Genomic DNA, 21,703 nt, shown 5'->3' on the forward strand with positions numbered 1-21,703 from the left:
GCACGCACGCCTGTATGGACAGCAGCACAACTGGCAGAGGCAGAATCTCAGAAGAGGCCTAGAGGCCCAACAGATGGATGAAGAAAGCGTGGTACCTAGGCATACCAGGTGCCACTTGTCCGTATGGACGGGTGAACTAGCACAGGTAGACTCCCTGCAACTGTGACCACTGAGTATGTTCACACAGAAGAAATCTGAGTCATGTGTAGGAAAATGGACGCACTTGAGACAATGCTTAGTGAAACGCATCCAACCCACAAGCTGCGGTACTGCAAGGCTTTCTCCTGAGAAACCCAAAGTATAAACAGAAAGCAAGAAAAAGCTGGATGAAGGAAACACAGACCTTCTCAAATGGGAGGGGACTGAGATGGAGGGGGAGGGGTGGAAAGGAGTTGCCACACAGGCACTCAGCAGCCCCACGCAAGCAAGTGGTGGTCACCTACTCCAAGCGTGTGCTAATAAAAATTAAAATTTGGAAAGAAGTTCGATTTAAATAATCTCACTAGAAACCCCCACACAAAAAGGAAGGTCACTCCTACCCCACCCAGTGCTGGGGACCAAACCTACATGCTCAGAGCGTCCTGGCACTGAGCCTGCCTGTCCTCAGCCTGTCGCCTCCTACCCGCAGCTCAGGCTTCCCAGCAGCTCCCTGCCTCTCTCACCACAGCCGCAGCACCCAGCAGCAGGGACTGACGTTCCTAGTCCACCTGCGTGACAATGTCCCAGACTCAACATCTGTCCTGAGGGGCATGTTTGGCTTAGAAACCAAACTGGGATGGGACACAACAGGATGCAGGACACTGTGGCCACCAGGGCCACCCCAGCCAGGTCAGTGGGCTGTAAGGACAGAGCCCGAGAAGCCTGCTGGGAAGGCTCAGGGACCCAATCAGTGGGAGGACGGGCAGCCCTGGGCAGCCCTTGGGGACAGCGCAGGAACTCTCAACACCAAGACCGGGAGGAGCAGAGCAGGCCCAGGCATGGGTGATCACAGGGATGCAGCCGTGGGAGCAGTTGCGGCAGATGACAGGCTGTGACTGAGCCAGGGCCTAAAAGAATGTGCCTGGGGCAGGAGGGGCAGAGGAACAAGCAGCGAGGCGGACTTGGAACAGGCTGGATTCCAACAGCTTCGCTGAAAATTGGTTAGGGATCTACAATGCATTTTTCCATAATTTGCGGCTAGCTTCCTAGGTTGGCTATGAAACCTATAAGCCAGCCAGAATACTGCACCCTCGCGCAGCCAAAAGGGTGACGCGTGCTACTGCAGTGTGTGCTGCCCTGCGTGGGATTTAGAGCTGCTGCCTGCAGAAATCAAGCTATAAGAACCAGGCAGGGTCAGCTGGGCTTCTGACGACTGGAGGCCCTAAAGGCTGCTGGCCTGTGGTTCCTCTGGAGGGGGACTTTGGGTACAATAGGGGAGGAAGCCAGGCACCCACCTGCCCCACGGCACTGGGCTTGGCTCCTCCTCTACAGCTCGATTCTTAGCACCCCGGTGTCTGGAGCCACAGGACCCGCCCTCTCACACCCCTCCAAATGCTGCATTAAGACCCTGCACCCAAAACCTAAGACCACCCAAGACCTCTCTGCCCCTCGTATCCTCCAAGACCGAGAGCCAGCGCGAGGCATCTGTGTCTCGGTGCCAGGCGCAGGGCCAGGCCCAGGGAAGAGGCCAGTGAGCTGTCTTCAGGCGTGTCCACCTGTGGCTTACAACTATGTCCCCCTTTAATGTTATGACAAAGAACACAAACAGTGAAGGCAGCTTCATTGTGCAATAAGCTATTATACATTTCACAAGCAACCAAGACGATTCCTTTTCACTCAGCACAGCCCAGCAAGCCAAGAGGCAGGACACTCTTTTGACTAAGGACAACCCTCAGGGTGTCCCAGCGTCTCTCCTATCACCAACGGCTCCTGGGACTCATGACAGAAGCCCCAGTGCCTGAGCTCAGGACTGCAGCAGAGCAAGTTGCCTCTCACCCCAACAACCGGCAGTCACAACACTGAGCCAGGTGAGGAGGGCTTAGCTATTAGCTAAGCACACATCACCTCTCAGTGGCAGGCAGGACAACCACGGCAGACCCAAATGCACACCCTCCAGCCTTGCAAAGGAAGTCCAAAAGAGCTGGGGAGGTGAAGAGGGACCAGTCAGATGTCCAAATGCGCCACATGCTGCGCCCCAAGCCAAGCGGCACAAAGCAGCATGGTCCATGGGGACCTGGCCAGCTGCCACAGCCCAAGAACTGCCCCCCTTACCACTTTGTGGGACACAGCTGAAGACAGCGCTTCCCAGATGCCCATGTGACCACAAGGAGGGCGGGGGGGGGTCCTTCGGTTGGGCAGGAGTGAAGAAAGTTCTGGGTGAGGTGGAGGCAGCAGGGAGCAAACCCAGGCAGGGTTACAGCCGAGTAGGGTACAGCTCCTGTGGAGCGTGAGGCATCAAGGCCTTCAGCAGAAGACAGCAGTGGGGCCGGGCTGTGATGCAAGGCAGAGCCACCACACATGACTCCTCTGGCGTGATTCGGGCCCCAAGCCTTGCTCTGCCTCGTCTCAGTGCCCCTTCTGTGCCCCTCCCAGCTTGGCCCCTGGAAGCACACCTGCTGCCTGTGTCACCTGTGTCAGTGGCATCTCCCACAGCCTTCAGGACCACGTCAGGCCCCTCATACGGCCCTGCCCACCCCCTCCTGGGCTGCCCAGCCTGCATGCGCAGCACACACCATCACCTGAGGACCTGCATCACCACCACCCACACCCACCCATGGGGAACCAGCTCTGCACATGGTGCTGCAGCTCTGACCCTGGGCTTGGGCCCCCTGAACCCAGGCCAGCACGGCTCCAGGGCCATCTCACCCAGCACAAGCACCACACGTTGCCTACAAGGTGCACACTCAGAGGTGGCCCTGCCTGCTCTGCTCAGCTGCGCGGCTGTCCCGAGTCCCCTCGCGCAGGGCCTGGCCGGCCCCATGTCCAGCCTGGCCTCCTCACCATTGCCATGCTAGTCTTACGTTGCTCAGCTGGCCTTGCCCAAGGGCATGGTCGCCCCGGGCCAGGTGTTCTGGCTCAGCAGGGCCTCAAAGGGTGGGCACCATAGTCCACATCTTACCAACCAGGACAGCGACACTGAAGGGAAAGAGCGTGGCCAAGGCAAGGCAGTTACCCAGAAGCCACCCAACACCCTCCTTCCTCAGCAGAGGCCTAGCGCTGGGGCTGTGGGCGCCGGGGCTGTGGACGCCAGGGCTGTGGGAGCCGAGAACGGCTTTCACAACATAGCTGCGAGCATCTCAGACTGGCCGAGTGAGATAGGGACGGAGAGCAGGGCGGCCCGCTGTGTTCACAAAGGGCTGGGGCTGGCACTTCAGAAGTTTGCACATCTGAGGCCACTTCATGGGTGGCACGCCTGGTGTATCCGTGGTCTGGTGGCCAGCACTTCTCTCCCAACAGTAAAACAATCCACGTTACAGCTAGGGGGCGTGTGGTGCACACCTGTCATTGCAGCACTCAGGAGGCTGGGCAGGAGAATGGGGGAACTCAAGGCCAGCCTGAGCTGCACCCAAGACCCTGCCTCAGGAAGCCAAAATAAATAATTGGGTAATGAGTGTGGAGTCAAATACTAAAATTGTCATGAAGTTTTCAAAGATGTTCTTCTTCACTAGTCCTTCTCAAAAGTAGACTGAAAATGTGTCACCCATGCTTGGCTGAAAGCTTTCGCTTTCGGACCACAGGGACTCTCCCATGCTTCCTTGCCCCCTCTGGGGTCTTCAGGTCCCGTCCAGTGAAGCAGCAATCCGCTGGCCACCACACTCCAGACAAATACGACACCCACTGGTGGGCCCTCCATCAGCCCGGTTTCCTGAGTGACAGCAGTCCACACGGCACCTGCTACTCTGCACCTGCCTGTCCAGCTCTGTGGGTGCTCTGCTCCTCAGCCCGGTGGTGATGCCCACTCATTGCTATCATTGATGACGAAGGGGCTCCTGGACACGCAGCCTCCCACATGCCTGAGGCATGAGGTGCACACGTGTGCACATGCGCACACGCACAGCCAGGCTCAAGGCGCTGCGCTGGGTCACTCAGCCAGGCTCCCACACCCTCTGGCTCCTTGGGGATGTGATGGGCACAAAGTCCACAGCCAAGGGCAGGGCTGCCCAGTGCTATCCACAGTAGGGAGCCCAAGGGGAAAGGAGGCTGAGGCAGGAGAGCTGACCCCACAGGACCTGCCGAGGAGGTCCCTATGTCCTGCAAAGGCCACACATTCTGTCACACAAGAGTGGGAGAGGAAATGGCGGGGGTACCCAGACCCCCACATGCCCAACCTGCACAAGGGGCACCCAGGAAAAGGTCACCCAAAAGATCTGGACAGGAAGCCCCTCGTAGTCTCCAGCATTTAGCAGGTGGCAAACGCATTTCCTGGGCGATGCAGCAGGCACCCTGCCTTTCACTGAAATTACAGGTGAACCCTTGCCTCTGAGGAGCCAAGAGAAAGCATCATAGCCCACAGCTTCCCTGGGCACCCCAAGCACCCCACAGGGAGGGAACGGGGTGTGGCCAGGATGGCCCATCCTCCACATGGCTCTGCAGCCACTGCACTGACACAGGAGAGACAGACAGGCTAAAGCCCCGTGAGGGTGATGATCCAGCCCGCTGCCATCTCCAGATGCCGTCTCGCAGCCTGTGCCCTCCTTCACGCTGAGCCTGGCCAGCCACGGCTCCACTGGGAGGGTGAGAAGTGCCCCATGTGTGGGCTGGCATCCTTAAAGCCATTCACTGGGCAGGGCTACGAACCTAGTCAGGGAGACAGCGCTGGTGCCAGGAGACCCCTGCCACCGTCGCTGCGAGCTCAGCTGTGGCCGCGGGGACTCGGCACGGATGGCGGCATCAGGCTCTGGGGCAGGCCTGGCTGTGGGGAGCCTCACAGCACTGGCTGGCTCAGGAGCTCCCACGGCATCCCTGACATCTGCCTGTCACATGTGGTGGCCCCTGGCAGGCGCCACAGGGGCTCCCTGGGCTCTGGGCATGTCTGCAGAGCACAAGGGGTCAGCTATAGCCTCCTGGTCACCTTGCATGAGCCTCCATGCCTTGCAGGAAGGAAGGACCTGCGCTTGGGAACAAAGGGCAGTGTGGGGAAAAACACGTCCAGGCAGTGGGTTTTCCACAATTTCCTCCTACAGCGTAGATGTCATCTGAGATAATTTTCCACTCTTAAAAATGTACCTAGGAGGGGCCGAGGAGATGGCTCAGTGGAATAAGCGCTTCCCTAGCAAGCGCAAGGGTCTGAGTTCAATCCCCGGTTCCGAAAAAAAAAAAAAAAAAAAAAATGTACCTAGGAAGTTGGGTATGATGCCACACACCAGTACTTCTGGCTAAGGAGTATGCTGAGGCAGGAGGTCTGAAAACTCAAGGGACAACACAGTGAAACCCTGTCTCAAAATAAACCCTGCTGGGGGGTGTAGCCTACTGTTCCCTGGGTGCGGTCCCCAATCCTGGGAAAAAATGTAGCCCGGACTTTGACACAGAATTAACCACGCCCCATAGTGTCGGCTGTCACCTCCTCCCTCCACCAGGAACTGATGGGAAGGACCACATTGCCTAAGCAACACTATGAGCAGAGTCTCTCCCTGGCCCAGGTGTGCAGGGCCCCAGGTGTGCAGGGCCCCAGATATACAGGGGCCCAGGTGTTCAGGGGCCCCGGTGTGCAGGGCCTAGGTGTGCAGGTCTACAACTCTGCTGTGTTGGGCCCTCTGCAAGCCCTGGGAAGCGCTTGGCAAGCTGTTCTTCAGAACCTTTCTTCCCACCCCCGATATTACCCACACCAAGTTGTAAGTTCCCCAAAGCAGGTCATCATCCCAGGGTCTGTAGTCTGCAGGTTATACGAGCTCCAGGAGAAGGTGATTGGCCACACCAGGCCCCAGGGTGAGGCTAAGGCACCCCAAGGACTGACCCCAAAGGTGTCTGACTGGCCCCCTCAATGCACAGGAATGGGTCACACAGAGATGCGCCCCAAGCTTGGTCGGGTTTGCACGTGAAATATCCTCACTGTTAAATGCTGGCTACAATTAAAATGGGAAAGAAAAGCTCATCATGCAAGCCAGAGAAAGAAATACCCGTGGTCCTGGTGCAGCTGAGCACTACATCAGCAGCCTCCAGCGAGCTGGTCCCAAGTGGCTCTGACCCAGGGATTACGGCAAAACCTCAGTCCCCCCCAGATGGTCACTATGGGTGCAGGCTGCCGCAGAGTTTAAAGTGAAATCAGGTTTCCATCAGTAAGCAAACGTACACAGCTCCTTATCACTTCGCCACGGGCTGCACACGTTACCAAGCTGCAACCACTGAGCCCAGGAAGGCGGCAAGCCCGGTCGCTGCCCGGCTGACGCGCAGTGGAACCATACTGTTGGGCAGTGGTCATCCTCAGTTAAAAATTCTACTGCCACGTGGTGGCCTGCACCCATAACGTGGACTCTCTGGGAGGCTGAGACAAGAGGATCACAAATTCAAGGTCAGCCTGTGATTTTGCCAGACTCCACCTCAAAAGAAAAGAGGACATTAAAGCCTGTGTGTCCAGTGGGCAACAAGCTGCCGAGGCCAGGCCCTGGTCAAGGGTTCCCTTCCTCCTCAGTCTCTGGCTCCGGCCAAAAGGCAGGCTGATGTCAGTATGTGTTGCAGACAGAAACCCCAAACCCTCCAGCCCCAGGAGGACCAGGCAGAAGTGAAACACGGGCTGGACAAGGGTGGCCCAGCCCCAAGTGACAGACAGTCCCAGCCCACTCAGCTGCCCAGATACAGAGCATTTCAGAAATCCCAAGGCTGTCAGTATCTGAGGCATGAAGCCCGGGTCGCACGGACCCCAGGGAGGGAGGGAGACAGTGACAGGGAAAGAGGTCAGTGGAAATGATCTGGGCTGGAGGACAGGGAGAAGCATGCAAAACACAGGGCCTCCTGCTTCTGAGAAGATGGGAAGGATGTGCCTTTCCTGGCCCCGCTAGGTAGGGTCCTGCGTGAAAACAAGGGAAGACATGGAGGCTGGGGTGGAGGCCAGGCGGGGGGAGGCTAGCCTTTTCTGGAACTCAAGAACCACAGCTCAGAAAAGCCACTGAGTACAAACAATAGCACCACAAAAGCCTGCTCTTGGCGAGGACATGGGGGTGCAGACCTATAATCGCAGCAACTTAGCAAGACCCAATCTCAAGAAAGGACAGAGGATGTAGCTGCATGCAAAGGCCCCGACTTTAATCCTCAGTCCCACCACAAAAAAAAGAAAAAAAGAAAAAAAAACAATAGACACAAAAATCAAAAGGTCTGTTCTCTCTAGACAATGGCCCAGAGAAGGGGCAGCCTCACAGCCTTGCAAGGAAAAGACCCTTAGACAATACCCGGGCTCCTAGCCAGAGAAAACCCGGCCCTCCCCCTCTAGCAAGCCAGCGGCAGGGCCTCAGCTCCCACACCAGGCTGCGGTGAGCACCTGGCAGCCCCTGTGACAGCAGAGGCAGCGGGTGGCTGGCTCCTAGCTCCCCGGTGGCAGTGGCAGCAGGGTGCCCTCTCTGCTTAGGTGGAGTCAGTACTCTCACCACGTCCAGCTGTGCAGTGGCCAACCTCCTCACCACACCCCGGGTCAGGGCAGAAGCAGCAGCTGTCAGGACACCTGTCCCTGGCCCAGGAGGCTCAGGAGTGGCCTGATGGGCAGCCAGAGCCCCCATGCCCAGCAGCGCCCCCAAGGGCCAGCCACACCAGGGGACCCTGGACCACCCTTACTCGGTAGTATCAGGGTCCCCATCCCCAGGGAGCAGTGTCTGAGAAAGCAGAGCACACGTGACTCACCCCAACATGTCCAGCCTTCCACCCAGGATCAGTGAGCACCCAAGAGCCCAGCGGCATCACCCGGACAGCCCGGATGTCCCCACTCCAACAAGGACTGAGAGCAGATGCAGTGAAATGGTCCCTGGGCAATAAGGAAGCCCCACAATAAATGAGGACCCAGGTAGCGCCTGCACAGGCAACTCGAGGGAAGGAGGAGTCAGGAGGAAACTCAAGAGCCACAAAGTCAGGATTGTACAGGGGACAAACAGTAGGGAGAAAGGGGGCATCAAGGACAGAGGAGCAAAGATCTGGAAGACAGCCACCCTTCCTCCCTGCAGGAGTTTTCCTCATTGTGCTTGAGAGTTGGAGATAAAATGCAATGGTGATGTGCTCTTAAATGTTCACAGAGGAAGCAACACAGACAATCGTACAAGCCAGGCCAGAAAGCGCCAGCAAGGGAGGTGAGGGAGCCAGCCTGCAAGGTGCGCTCAGAGACTCGGCAGCCAGGCGCCACAGTAAAAGCAACGGGGGTATTTAAAACTACACAGAAAAATCAAGGTCACAGCCTAGAAGAAGCAGGTAAGCAATGCACAGAGAGGCGGCAAGAAGAAAAGAAGCAAACCCAGTCGCTAACATCAATAGCCACACTGTAAAATTTAGGCTGGTGCTGTTCCAAGGAGCTCACGACCAGCTTGACGACGTGGGAGACTGAGAGCCTCAGAAAGTGGGGGCTGTGTGTAGGAAGGGAGGCTTCGGACCACAGGGAACTCTGCACAAGGAGGCCGAGGCTCCAGAGACAGGCATCCCAGGCGAGGGCCAGGAACAGCCGCAAAGTATGAAGCAAAAGCAAGGCCTATAGTCAATGTTCAGATTTTTGAAATGCCTTACAGGGCTGGGGAAATAGCTCAGAGGCAAAAGCACCTGCCTGGCAAGGGCAAGTGCAAGGTCCAGAGTTCGATCCCCAGTACTAAAAAAAAAAAAAAAGGCATTACTGTTAAAAAGCACATTTCAAGGAACTGGCCCTCAACACATGCCCCCCTGTTTGAAACAATGATGTCATGCCACTTTCTAAAGCAGATCTGGAGTCCCTTTTCCTGAATGTTTTTACAGCCCCTGCATGGCTGCTTCAATGACCCGAATCTACTCAAAACACTTCCCTTCTATGGTCATCTTGACTGGGGCAGTCAGAAGCCACCCGTGTCGGGCCCCCTACCGGGCGCAGGATGCACCACAGTTTCCAGGAGTACTTTTCTGTTGAACAGCGCAGGGCGGCCACTGACAGGGTTCAAACCAAGGGGCAGCGCTGTAAGGAGGAACTCACTGCAGTGTGTCTTTGACGGTAGTAATAATTGTTATCATGTACTAATAATAATTTTTAACGTAAACACTTCACTGTCTACTTTGGCCATCTCTCATGTACACAACAAAAGCTGACTGATTTGAAAGCAGGAACCAATAACCCACAATTCCATCTGGACGCCAGGACAGTTGGCAGAAGAGCTGGACGGAACAGGACACAGACAGCACACGGGACTCGGCACCAGCACCGCGCAGCAGTCCAGTGCCTGCAGAGGCCCGGGTGGTGGCAGTGGGACACGCGTCCCTCCTGGAGCCCCCAGCACACCCCGGCCAGCGCACTGCGCCACCTCTCTGCGTGCGTCCTTGAGCCGAGAGCACGTGCTGTTGGCGGGAGCGAAGCTGGCTTGACACTCAGAGCTCAACCTGCAAACGCGAGCTCTTCCTGGGCCTCGCGCTGAGGTGCCCCCCACCCCTCATGCCTTCTGCTCCCAGACACCTGCTGCAGCTGGGCAGGAATCCCACAGCGTGTTCCCGGACAGCAGCAAGTTTTTTCAAAGGCCAGGACTTTTTAGTCTTTTTTACTTTTTGGCAAACCAAAACATTTTTAGCCACCTGGATGAGCAGCTTTTAAAGTGACATTGTTATTCTTTCCACCCAAATAATGATTTAGAGCAAGGGTTGGCAATTTCCATGCACAGCCTGAATCCAGGAAGCTGCCCGCTGCTATAAATAAAGTTTTATTGGCACTGAGCCATGGCCTTTTGTTCACAGATTGTCCACAGCTGCTTGACCATTTAAACATTGAGGTTGAATAACTCTGACCTCAGTAACACAGCCCTCGAGGACTCTGACACTGTGAGGCCTTTTAAGAAAATGTTTGCACACCAACTTTTTTTTCCTTTTTTCTTTTTTTAAATTTTCTATATTTGCTACAGGGTCTCACTACGCAGCTCAGACTTGTAGTGATCCTCCTGTTTCAGGCTCCCCAATGCTGGGATTATGCATGCCCAGTCTTGGTGGCCAGCCCGAGCACCCAGGGTGGGGCCAACACGGTCTGAGGTACTAGGGATCTGGGGTCCTTATGCTTACCTAGGCAGGTGCTTAGACTGCTGAGCTATCTCTGGGGCCCCTGCACCCCTACTTTAAGGGAACCAAAGTTAACCCCAAAATCAAGGCAGGAGAGCGACAAGTGTTACCACAATGTTCAACTCCTGCGAAATCTTGCAATCTGACTAAGATAAATGCATGTGGAGATGCCACGGGCTGGGCTACCACCCAAGACTTCGCAGGAGCATGAGATTCCTGCTCAACCTTGTTACCTGCAGCCTGGATGGAGAGTGGGCTGGGAGCAGGCAGACAGGACTCTGCTGTGTCTTCATGGATGTCCAGAGGCGCCTCCATCTGCAGGTATGCAAGCTACATGCCACACTGCCCTCTGCGTCCTTGTAAGAATTCACTTTTACATGCAAGTCTTTAACCCACCCTGATTTCCAGGTGCTTTCTACTACCAATCAATGCAAAGGCTTGCATAACATTCATCTAAGAAAACACATTTCGGCAGTATACGCTCCCCTGTGGCCCAGCTTCTTACCTGACGTACACGCCCAAGTCCCTGAAGGACCACAGCCTCTTTATTCACACAGCCCTAAACTAGAAACAGCCTGCAGACCACTGACAGGCCTTAATTAAAGCAGAGCAGAGCCAGGTGCAGAGTGCGCACACATTGTGTGGCTGCCCGGGACACAGTGTGGGTGGACACGAGTGGACTGAAACCCATACAGGGACCCAGAAGGGCAGAGACAGCCACACAGGGAGGCCCTGTGATGCGGCCACTGCGCCCATCTCAGCCTGGGCGATGCTTACACACGTAGATAGGTCTCTGCTTACACACGTAGATAGGTCTCTAAACCCACCCAACTCTACCCTTAAAATATGGAAATTTTCCTGCACACAAATCAGTAAAACTGTTCTTTAAAAAAATCACAGTTTTAGCTAGGCATGGTGATGTAGGCCTGCAATCCCTGCACTCAGGGGCTGAAGCAGGAAGATCATTGTTGAGTTTGAGACCAGCCTGGGTTGTGAAGTGAGCTCAACTCCAGCCTGAACTGCATAGCAAGACCCTCTGTTTTTTGTAAAAAAAAAAAAAAAAAAAATCACAGTTTTAAAAGAGTAAATAGTAATGGGGAAAACATTCTGTGCCTCACGCATGCCGCAAGCAAGCTACCACTGAGATGCAAACGTCCTCAACTCCAGCAATTATTTTATGAGCAAAAATGTTTTTCAGAAATATCTGTGACCTAAACTGTGTGTGGTGGCCCATGCCTATAATCCTAGCACTCAGGAGGCTAAGGCCGAAGAACCAATTCAAGTTTGAAGCCAGCAGGAACTACCCAGTGAGACAATGTCTTAAAAACAAAAACAACAAAAAAAAAACCTAACAGGGCCAAGGATGCAGCTCAACAGCATAAGCACTTGCCTGGCAAGCACAAAGTCCCGAGTTCAATCCCAGTACTGAAAAACCAAAAAAAAAAAAACCAACCCAACGTGTGTGGCATGCTTTCTCTCTGCTAAGTGCTTGAGAGTGCCGGGTGTAAACTTCACAAAGACAGCAGCCATCCTCCTGCCTCAGCCTCCCAAGTGCTGGGATTACAGGTGTGCGATCATGCCCAGATCCACATACCACTCCTGAACGCCCAACACACACACACGCACACACGCACGCACGCACGCACACAGGGGTGTGCCTCTTGGCCCAACTCTCAAAGAACAAATCCAGAGCGTACCTACTGCTGCGCAGCAACCAGGGCACAGCCTAGCTACGGTTTTGCTGTTTTCAGGTTCGGCTAGTGACCCACTTCTAGGAGCCACCCTCCACCCCCGGCTTCCTGTTTTCAGTCTGCCCTACTTCTGACAGACCAGGCTGGGCAGTGCTTCTGGCTTAGCTTCCTCCACCTAGAAACTCTGTCCCTCAGATGCCTGGCCCCACCTCTGCGGCTGGGGTGCATGGTGGCCCCCAGGGTGCGTGCCTGGTCCACAGCCTGTATCTTGCAGCACACCATGCTCCCCTGGAGCCAGCAGCTCTCAGCTTTCATAAGTTTTTCTAGGAGCTTCCGGCAGGGGCAGCACCCCCTACCGGTCTGGGGGGCCAGGGATGCCTTCAGCTCCTCCCAAGGCCCTTCCACTCGGGCCAGCCCTCGCCCATCCAGCTCCATCCAGACGCGCCCGAGTGGGGCCTGAGAGGCTACCGCTAACTGCATTAAACATGCTGGGAGCTGGCTCCAAGTTGGACCTGACTGACCTCAAGCACAAACGTGATGATAATCTAACTGTGGCCTAACTCCGTCGGGGGCCGCAAAGTGAGGGGGACAAAGCAACCAGCACTGCTGTCTGTCTGTATTCCCAACCCAGTGTTTCCTAGCTGAGCACTCTGGATGGTTCCAGGAGCGGCCCACCACCCAGCGTGGCCAGGGAGGGAGCCCCGACCTGGCACGTCACTCTTGAAGCTTCCAATGGACCGGCCTGGAGGGTCTACACACTTGGTGGGGCGGAGTGAGGCAAGAGCCTGGCCAGGCACTGATGGCATCAGAGAGACAAGAACCGGGCAGCAGGGCCTGGCGGGGGACAATGGAAGGAGACAGGTCTCAAATGCTGCTGCTGCTGCTGCTAAACCCAAGCTAAAACCACCAAGGGCTGGGCACAGATCTGAGGCTGCCCCTTAACATTCACCCAACCTCACAACCCAGCATCACAGAGCACCACAGGCCCTGTCACCCACGGGAGGCCAAGAGCATCTGGGGGCCAGGGTGAGGTGCACACCACAGTGCTTGTGTAGCACACAGGAAGTTCTAGGTTCATCCCTAGCATCTCAAATCGAAGGCCTAGCAAACTGTGAACCCCTGCCTAGAGAACCTGCCCTCCACCACTGCCACCCCCAGTCGCAGCCCTCCAGATGTCTGTCCTCCTTCCAAGGTCCCCAAAGCCTTTGAAAAGTTAACAGATACCGCTCCCCACGCCAGGCTCACCCCCATCCTCCTCACCAAGACCCGTTTTCCTGCCTGCACATGGGGCTCCTGGCATTTCACCCCTCTTCCTGCCCACACAGCTCTCCCCATGCGTGTAGAACCCCCATCTCTCCAGGCCTCTGGTCAGTCACCACAATGCCAGTGTACACGAGCTGGATGCCAGCCCAGCCCTCTGAGAATCCGGTCCATCAGACTGGCTCATCCCTGCATGGAGAACATTTTATTGCTGTAAGGACTTCGCCCTACACCCTGAACCAGGCCTAGGACCCTACCTGGCCCGACCCAACAGGCTCCGAAAAACTTCCAGGGCCTGGGCATGCAACTCAGTGGCAGAGCTTGGGCTCAGCCTGCCTGTAGGCCTGGGCTCCTTCCCCAACACTCAACAATCAACCACAAAAACAAAAATACAAATTACACAACAGGGAATGAATGGAATTGAACCGCCCATACTGGCGGGCCAGCTGCCTCCACCTCCCATGAGGCGCTGTCCTGTAGCCTCCGCTCCTTGGCAGGCTCAGATGGCAGTTCTTCCATCTGCCCCTTATCACCTTCCTGCCACCAAACAGCTTGGCAGAAGGCAGCCTGTGTGTCCCTGTCCCAAACCTGCCACAGTGCCAATTGGGGTGTGTCCTTGCTACGTTTATCTAAATTGTGCTTCTCCCAGCACTGAGGTCCTCCGCAGGGCTCGGAGATAGCCTGTGGCCCACGTCACGCCTGAGCAGCAAGCTAATCCCCCCGGGACAGGCGCTCCTCCTCAAGTTCTCTGCCACAGAGGTCCCGGCCTGCCAGGGCTTCTTCCGGGCCTGCGTGCTTGGTGCTTGGGTACTCTGAGCCCGAGGTGACTCCTGGCAGCCCCCATCTCCGCCCATAACCAATCTGGCCACACTGTGCTCAGGCTAGCAGGCTCTGCTTCCTGACCCGAGGCCGACCTCATGCGGGTCTCTCGCCTGCCTGCCGGTCCGCGGGGCTTATGGCCTCCATCGGCCCCTTCCCCTCCACCGGCCCTCAGGCATCTCCTCCGGACTCGGTCATCCGGTCACTGGTCACGGGAGTGCAGCGTGTGAAACGCTGGGACCTGCCCCTGACATGTGCAGCGCCGAGGACTCCACACCTCCGGTCCTCACCCCGGCCCGGTGCCCGTCTCCCCCGGCCCTCGCCCTCGCGGTCCCGGGTCCACTCTGCCCGGCCGGTCCCGTCCTGTCCGGTCCCGGGCTGCGTACTCACCCGCGCCGGGCCCCGGGCTCCGCCACCAGCGCAGCAGGGCGCGCGCGGGCTCCAGACTCACGGCGCAGCGCTGCTGCTTCACCCACAGCTCCGAGCTCAGCGGCCCCGCCGTCCCCGGCGCCCCCATCGCGGGTCCTGCGGGCCGGACCGGGCCGGACCGTTACGGCCGCGGCCGGGCGGGCGCAGCGGGGCGGGGCGGCGTGCGTCAGCGCACGCAGGGGCGGTCCGAGGGACAAAGAGAGGGCGGGGGCGAGGAGGGGCTGGGGCCGGCGACCCCGGAAGGGCTCCGGTGGCGTACGGAGGAGGGGCGGGGGCGGGGGACCCCGGAGGGGCGCGAGCTCGCGGGAGGCCGCGGCAGAAGGGCTGTGGGCAGGGCGAGGGGTCGGAGCAGGAGACCTAGGGGTGCGGCTCTGGCCGGGGCCTCGGTCCTCTCCTGCTGTCGCTCACCCGCAGGGCCAGCGCGGCTGGCGGGGGTGGGCGGTGCAGAAGGGCTGTTGGGCCGCAGGGCGGGGATGGGGCGGTGCGGAGCTGTGCCCGGAGGGGGGCACCCAAAGGGGCCTGACCTTGGGCGGCCTCTCCAGTGGGCTGGGTAGGGATCTGTAGGCCCCTAGGGCACAGCAGGTCAGGAGGCTTACTGGAGGGGCCGCCTCTGCCAAGGGCGACTTTGGCCGGGGAACTGGGGTCCCACAGCCGACTGTCCCCTAAGGCAGCCTCGGGACCCGAGTCCCTGAATCGGAGCCCTTTGCAGGGTCAGGCCTCGGCGAGCATGTGGCTCGCCTCCCCTGTACCCAGGCAGGCCCGTCCTCCAAGGTGCTCCGGGTGGCTGTGGATCAGCCAGCCAGCCTTTCCCCTCTAAGCTGCTGCCCCGGCTGTGCAGACCGGGCTTGCCCACACTAGATCCTGGTGTCCGAGGTCACGTACGGGTGGGCCTGTCGATCCCTAGGCTACTACTGAAGAGTCTGAGATTCAGGTAGATGACTTGTCGAGAGTGCGGGCCTCCGAGGACAGAGCCAGAGCACTCCAGGGTCTGGCTCCAGGCTGGCCAGATCCGCCGGACCCGGGTCTCTGCTCTCTGCACAGCTCCGCTGCTGTGACAGAGGCGGGGTGGGCCAGGTCCACGAAGCCTTACTGCTGTGGCTGGCGCTGGTGGCTACACGCACAGGTCCTACCCTGCCAGCTCTCTGTGACCCTCGGCGGGGCAGGAGCCACAGTGAATCACTGCACCCTGGGCGCCCAGGCCCCACCTAAGGCTTCTGGCTTCCTGCAGCTTCTGCTGGGCAGTCAGCCCTGCCCCACCCTGTGCAAGCGGGGCCTCATCGCCCTCCCACAGGCCTGCACCTGGCTTGGGAAATGTGAATGTGAAGCTTGTTCGTGGGTAGGGTTTTGGAAATGGCAGCCTCCTGTGGTCAGGGCCTTTGTCCCTGTGTTCATTTGTCCAGGATGGATCCCCACATTGGCCATGAAGTCCCTAGCTAGATTGGAGGGCCCAGAGAAGACTCTGCCTGTCTCAGCCCTCCATGTTGGTCACAGAACACTAGTGGGTCCTAAGTGGCCCCGGGTGAGGAGCTGAACCGTGACCCCTCCCACCATAAAACCCCAGGACACATGCACAGAGGTGTACCGAGGGGCAGCCACGTGCCAAAGCCTTAGGAGGTGGCATCTGCCAGCATCGAGACAGTAATCCTGCAGCCCCTCCATCCGGGACCTGGCCTGTGAGAACTGGAATGTGAGGCCCTCCTGCCTGGGCATCTTTGCCCAGGGCTCCCTGGGGAGGGACCTGGGGTGCAGGCCTCCGGGGCCAGGGTGGCCAGATGAAGGCCATACTTTCCCTGGACTCACCTTCTGCACATGAACAGGATGAGGCCTGAGCACACGACTGGGAGGGACAGATGCAGGGCCTACTTTTTGGGTCCCCCGAGCCTGTCAGGAGGTGTTGGTGAGGGTGACTGGCAGGGGGACCAACAGGAGCCTTGAAAAAGCTGGTGTGAGCATGGCATGGTGGTACATGCCTGTGGGCCTGACACTCAAGAGGCTGAGTCAGGAGGATCACTGGGACAGATACCAGGAGATCTTCTCCACCCTCACCCACTTCATGCCCTGTGGCCCTTGTCACCCAGGGGTGCCTTTCCTGCCTCTGCCCTGTCCTGGGCACAGCTGGCCCCACTGCCCTGCATTGCCAGGTGGACCAGAGGCTCGTGAGTCAGGCCCTGCCTTGCACCTGCCCCTGTCGTGTGCCCAGCTTCCAGCCTGAGACTGCTGCCCAGCGCCTGGTGCTCCAGGCACGCCAGACTGGATATGTGCCCTGCTGTTGTGTCGAGCACCCTGTGCCTCAGTGTGCAGGCTCTTTGCAGAGCACTGCTGGGACCCCGAGGGCTTGTCTAGGCACCCACACTGTCACCTAACACCCAGTCCCCCCCCCACGGGCCTTCCACTCCCCCTCTTCCTGGCTCTGCTCTCCTGTGCTGGATTGTCTTGCCTGCTTATCTCTCCTGCTTCCTGCCCCACAGGGTCAGCATAACCATATGACATCAGGAACTGGGACTCTGCGGGGTGGAGGAGGGGACCCAGCTCACTGCACCCTTCACACTTGAGGAGGAGCCTTCTAAGCACTGCCCGTCAGAGTCGACTGCCTATGAGAAATGTCCTGGAAACCAGGTCTGGTGGCGTACACCTGTAATCCCAGTCCTGGGAAGGCAGAGGCAGGGGAATCACCATGAGTTTGAAGCCAGCTTGGGTTACACAGTGAGTTCAAGGTCAGCCTGGATTATGTAGTGAGACCTTGTCTGAAATATCAAAACAAAATAAAAATATACATCCTCACCTTGCCAGTGTGACCCAGGCAATAACCTTTGGAAATGTGTTATTTATTTTTACAGAAATAACTGTAAAAGACGAAGGCTCCCAGAACAAAACAGACTTGTGTGAGTTACAAAGAAACAAATGAGCAGGGTGAATGCTCCAGGCTACCCCTGGGCTACGGGGTCCCCCTGCCACGGGATGCTCTGAAATGACCACAGCCAAAAGCTCCAGCCAGGGCCCTTTGTGTGCAGTGCTGCTTGGGCTGATAGGACAGGCACCCACCCTTATGGGCACACATGGCAGCCCCGCCTGACTTGACCACCCATCTGGCAAAGTTCAGGGTCCAGGCAGAAGGGCGGGCTGGCCCTCAGGAGTGGTGCCAGGGAGCGGGTCTGAGCTGGCAAAGGTACTGAGGTGGGACTAGAAGGGAAGGGTGCCAAGGCAATGCCAGGGATCAATCAGGCTGCTCCTGGGGTCAGAGAGCAGCATCATTCCGGGACGAGGCCCCCAGGCCAGGCTCGACTTGGGTGGTCTGAACCTGCAAACTCCCATACCTGCTGAAGTCACCTGCTACCATGATGGGCCACTGTGCCCTGCACTGGCTGGGCATGGGCATTTGCTCCTGCAGTCCTCCTAGGGTGACCTGTGGGCAAGGCACAGAACTACCAAGGAAGAGGACCCTGGGTCTGAAGTCTGGATTCCTCTCCACACTGGAAGCATTCTAGAGTGGCTCTGGCCTGCTGTCCCTAGAGAGGACATGGCCCTGTGAGAGAAAAAGCCTGCTCCTGATGGAACTCAGGCACTCAGGGCAGGAGGAAGTGTCCTTCCCTCCCAATCCCTGCAGCTGAATGGCCCAGGGCACAGAGCTGCTTCCATGTCAGTCAGATGGACAGATAGACAGATGCAAGGATGGTGCTGGCTGGGAGAAAGGCGCCTGACAAGGAACTGAGTGTGCCCACCCTGGAGAAGTCGCAGGGTCCCTGCATATTGAGACACTGTCACTTGGATTCTTTGTGGGGCATGGAGCCTGCTGCAATATCCAGCTCAGGAGTGAGGGGAGAGCCACCCCAAGGGGTGCAGTGTGGTACGCTCTGTGACGCCACACACAGCTGCTGGGAAGGCAGGACTGGCAGGATGTGGAGGCTGTTCTTGCAGGGGCCTGCCAGGAACCATGATCTGAAGGTGGGTAAGGAACACAGGACAGCTCGCTGGGCATGTTTTATTAGCTTGTTATTTGAGGCCTATAAAAAAACTAGTAAAGAAATAGCAGAAAGCCCAGGAGCCAGGTAAGCTGATTCAGAGGGCGTGGGCAGAGGCAGGTGCCCTGGGGGTGGGAGGGCACTGCGCTTGGAGCCAGACGCGCCATCTGCAAAGCCAAGCACAGCGTCAGACAGGGAGGTGGGAAGTGGCACCCTTGCTGAAGGACAGTCTTAGACTGGGCGGTGACACGGTGCAGACCTGCGCAGGAAATGAGGGACTGAATCCCCAAGCAAACGCTAGCAGAAGCAGAAAGGACAAGTGAAAGTCAGTGAATCTTAGTAGCGACCTTAGAGGATCGTTGCAATCAGCTTCCAAAAAAGGCTGAAGAGGACACGATGCCCTCAAGAAAAACTGCACTAAATGTGTAGCTGGGCAGGGATGGCTGCCAGAGGGCACCATGAAAAGAAGACAGGCAGCTGGGACACCCTGGAAACAAGGCAAACTGCCCCGCTCCACCCTGCCCACTGCAGTTTGCCAGCAACGGGGAGGAGAAGGCAATGAAACTTGAATGTAAGACTAGAGGTGCACCCCGAGAAGAACGCTGGCCACGTGATGTCGGGGAGCCCAGCTCCCTCGCACTACCATCCTTTACAGAAAGGGATGCTGAGGCTGGTGGCCATAGCTCCTCTGTGTGTGTGTGTGTGTGTGTGTGTGTGTGTGTGTGTGTTGCCAGGGATCAAACCCAGGGTTTCTTGCACAATGAGCAAGTGCTGTACGGCAGAGCTGCGCCTCATGCTGGGCTGAAACTTCCGAGGACAGAAGCCAAGTCACTCCTCTAACCTGCACTGAGTTGGCCCTGCTGTGCGCCAGTGCTGTGACACCTGCAGAGAACCAGATGAGGGTGTCGAAGCATGCGGCTCCCATGAAGAGAGCCCACCAAACGAGTGGTCCCAGGCATGACCGCGTCAGCCCTGGAACCTGGGCTCCCCCGGCAGAGGGCCTTGCAAGCTGCGTCTGGTGTGCTTATGCAGAATATGCAAGTATATTCACAGCAGGTATGGGTGATGAATATTCAAGCTTTGGGAAGATCCAGATACATTCCAGGTGTACCTCCAAGGTACAGCTCAGCCTCACTGAAAACGGGAGAGTCGAGCAATGTGTGGGAGGGGGATACCAGGCCCGCCCTGCTTCTGGCTGCAGTGAGCTCCTGGTGCTCTGGGGGACAAGCACTCTTCATTTTCTAGCCCCTCGTGACCCTTCTCTGCTCATCATCCTGGCCTCACAGGCACTGCTGATGGGGCCCCTCCCTCTGTGGATCCAGGTCCACCTGGGGACTCTCCCGGTGGCTGGTGTCTCGGCCTAACAGACACTGGGAATGGTGACAGCACAGGGCTGGCCACTGCAGCCCAACCTGGGGGCCCTGGCGTCAGTTCTGGGATTGGCCACTCTGGCTCTCGCCTTCTGGGCTCCACCTGTGGGGACCTGTGCCAAGTCCTTTCCTTGCGGGTGCCACTCACTTGGGGCCAGAGAAGCCTGGGGCAGAAACACCAGGATGAGGCTGCCAAGCCCGGCACAGACGGGGAGCCCTACCTGTGGCTTCGGGCTGTGAGGCTGGGGGATGTCTTTTTTAACTTCTACAGAAAGGAGGTTTGCATAGCTCACCGTTCTGGAGACCCAGAGCCTGGCCCCGCATTTGCGTAAAGTTGGAGCTGAGTGACCTGGGGTGGGGACTTCTGATTTTTTTTTTTTTTTTTTTGGTGGAACCAGGGGTTGAACTCAGACCCTTGTGCTTGCCAGGGAAGCGCTTATTCCACTGAGCCATCGCCCCAGCCCCATGGGACTTCTGTGTTAGGGAGATGTCACATGGTGAAACAGGAAACCAGGGACACCACACCCTGCATCTCTTTTTAATGTTTATTAGCGCGTGTCTGCAGTACCTCACAGCCACGTTTGGCGTGGGGAGCTGGTCCTGCACAGGATGCACCCCAGGTCTTTTGTCCTCACCTCCCTTTCCCGTCTCCTGGACCTCGTGGACCTCTTGACTTTCACAAAAGACCTGTGTTCCTGTTTCCTGTTACTGCGCTATTATTTTGCCCTGTATTTGTATTTTAGATCTCACGAGTAAGAGAATGCAGCCTTCCAGCTCGTGTGTCTGACTTACTTCACAAAACAGTGCGGTCTCACGGTGCACCCGTTTTCCTATAAATGACTCAAGGTTTTGAGACAGCACTTAATCTGAGGTGTGCAGTTCGCAGCTGAATGAGCTCAGAGCCACACAGCCAGCACCACCGTTTCAGAGCCTCCCCTGCCCGCATCAAGGAACCCTGGGCCCATCTGGTGGCTTGTTTCCCTCTTCCCACGCCCTGGGGCCGCTAGGAGCTGCTTGCTAGGATCACCCTGCGGGCTGTGCATGGAAACAGAAACCAGACAGGGCCTGGCGGGGTGGGCAGGCTGTACAGCCCCGGCTGAGGGAAGGAGACAGGGCCTCTGCGTCCCAGTCACTTGGTGCTGCACAGGCGTGTAGACCCTTGCTGCCAGTTTGCCAGGGATTTTGAAAGAAACTGGAAACACACATTTTTATGTGAAACCTTATAACTTTGTTTTCTCTTTGAGACAGCTGGTATCAAACTCACAGCAATCCTCCTGCCTCAGCCTCCTAAGTGCTGTTGTGATTACAGGAGGGTGCCACCACGCCTGACAACCTTGTGATTTTTTAAATATTGCCAGTTAATGTGATCCCAAAATGGAAAACCCTTCCCAGGACAACAGCGTGGGATGGCAAAGCCAGAGGCGGAGCAGAGGTCTGTCTGTGACCACTGGCTTAGAGCCATGAGAGCGATGCTGGACCTGAAGGTCACCATGCAGGGACAGGCCTTGGTGGCTGCAGTCTAAGGAGACAAGGGCGAGAGGCCTAGGTGTGGCTGCACTGGGCCCTGGCACAGCTGGGCGGGGCCAGAAACAGCTCTTGGGGCACCCAGTCACTTCTTAGGTTAGGAGGTGAGCGCAGGCTGCCCGCCTAGAAGCCACAACCCAGGCTCCGGCCCAGGCACTGCTGGGCTAAGGGAGTCCAGGCTGACAGGGTCCCAGGGTAATCTGCTGGCCAAGGTGGCCTGGCCAGGGCCGCCTCGTCCTCAATCCGCCTCTGTTTGGCAATTCACACTCACACTCCACACGAATCCTCACCTGAAACACACAGTTCACCAGCTTTCCGGCTCAGAGAGTTACAGAACCAACACCATCAGCTCAGACGCTAAGGAAGCAGGGGCCCTACGAATGTGCTGCCTCTCTGCATTTACACACCTTTCATGTAAACGGGTCACAGCAATATGTGGCTTTTGGTGTCTGGCTTCTTTCGCCAAGTGCCTTTTTTTTTT

The 21,703-nt window shown here is 57.4% G+C and overlaps 1 protein-coding gene across 1 annotated transcript in view; it reads right to left on the reverse strand.

The window, feature by feature from the left end:
* The window catches only part of Cerk (ceramide kinase), a 35,111-nt gene extending 20,586 nt beyond the window's left edge, over positions 1 to 14,525 (reverse strand). The window contains exons 1-2 of the mRNA XM_023702554.1: positions 14,328 to 14,525; positions 682 to 687 (exon numbers count right to left, since the gene is read on the reverse strand). Of these exons, the coding sequence (XP_023558322.1) occupies positions 682 to 687; positions 14,328 to 14,457 (136 nt within the window). The 5' untranslated portion in view covers positions 14,458 to 14,525. The remainder of the gene's footprint in view (positions 1 to 681; positions 688 to 14,327) is intronic.
* Between the last annotated feature and the right edge of the window lie 7,178 nt (positions 14,526 to 21,703).

This window comes from Octodon degus, unplaced genomic scaffold, assembly GCF_000260255.1.
Source record: "Octodon degus isolate 3935 unplaced genomic scaffold, OctDeg1.0 scaffold00153, whole genome shotgun sequence".
Lineage (NCBI taxonomy): Eukaryota > Metazoa > Chordata > Mammalia > Rodentia > Octodontidae > Octodon > Octodon degus.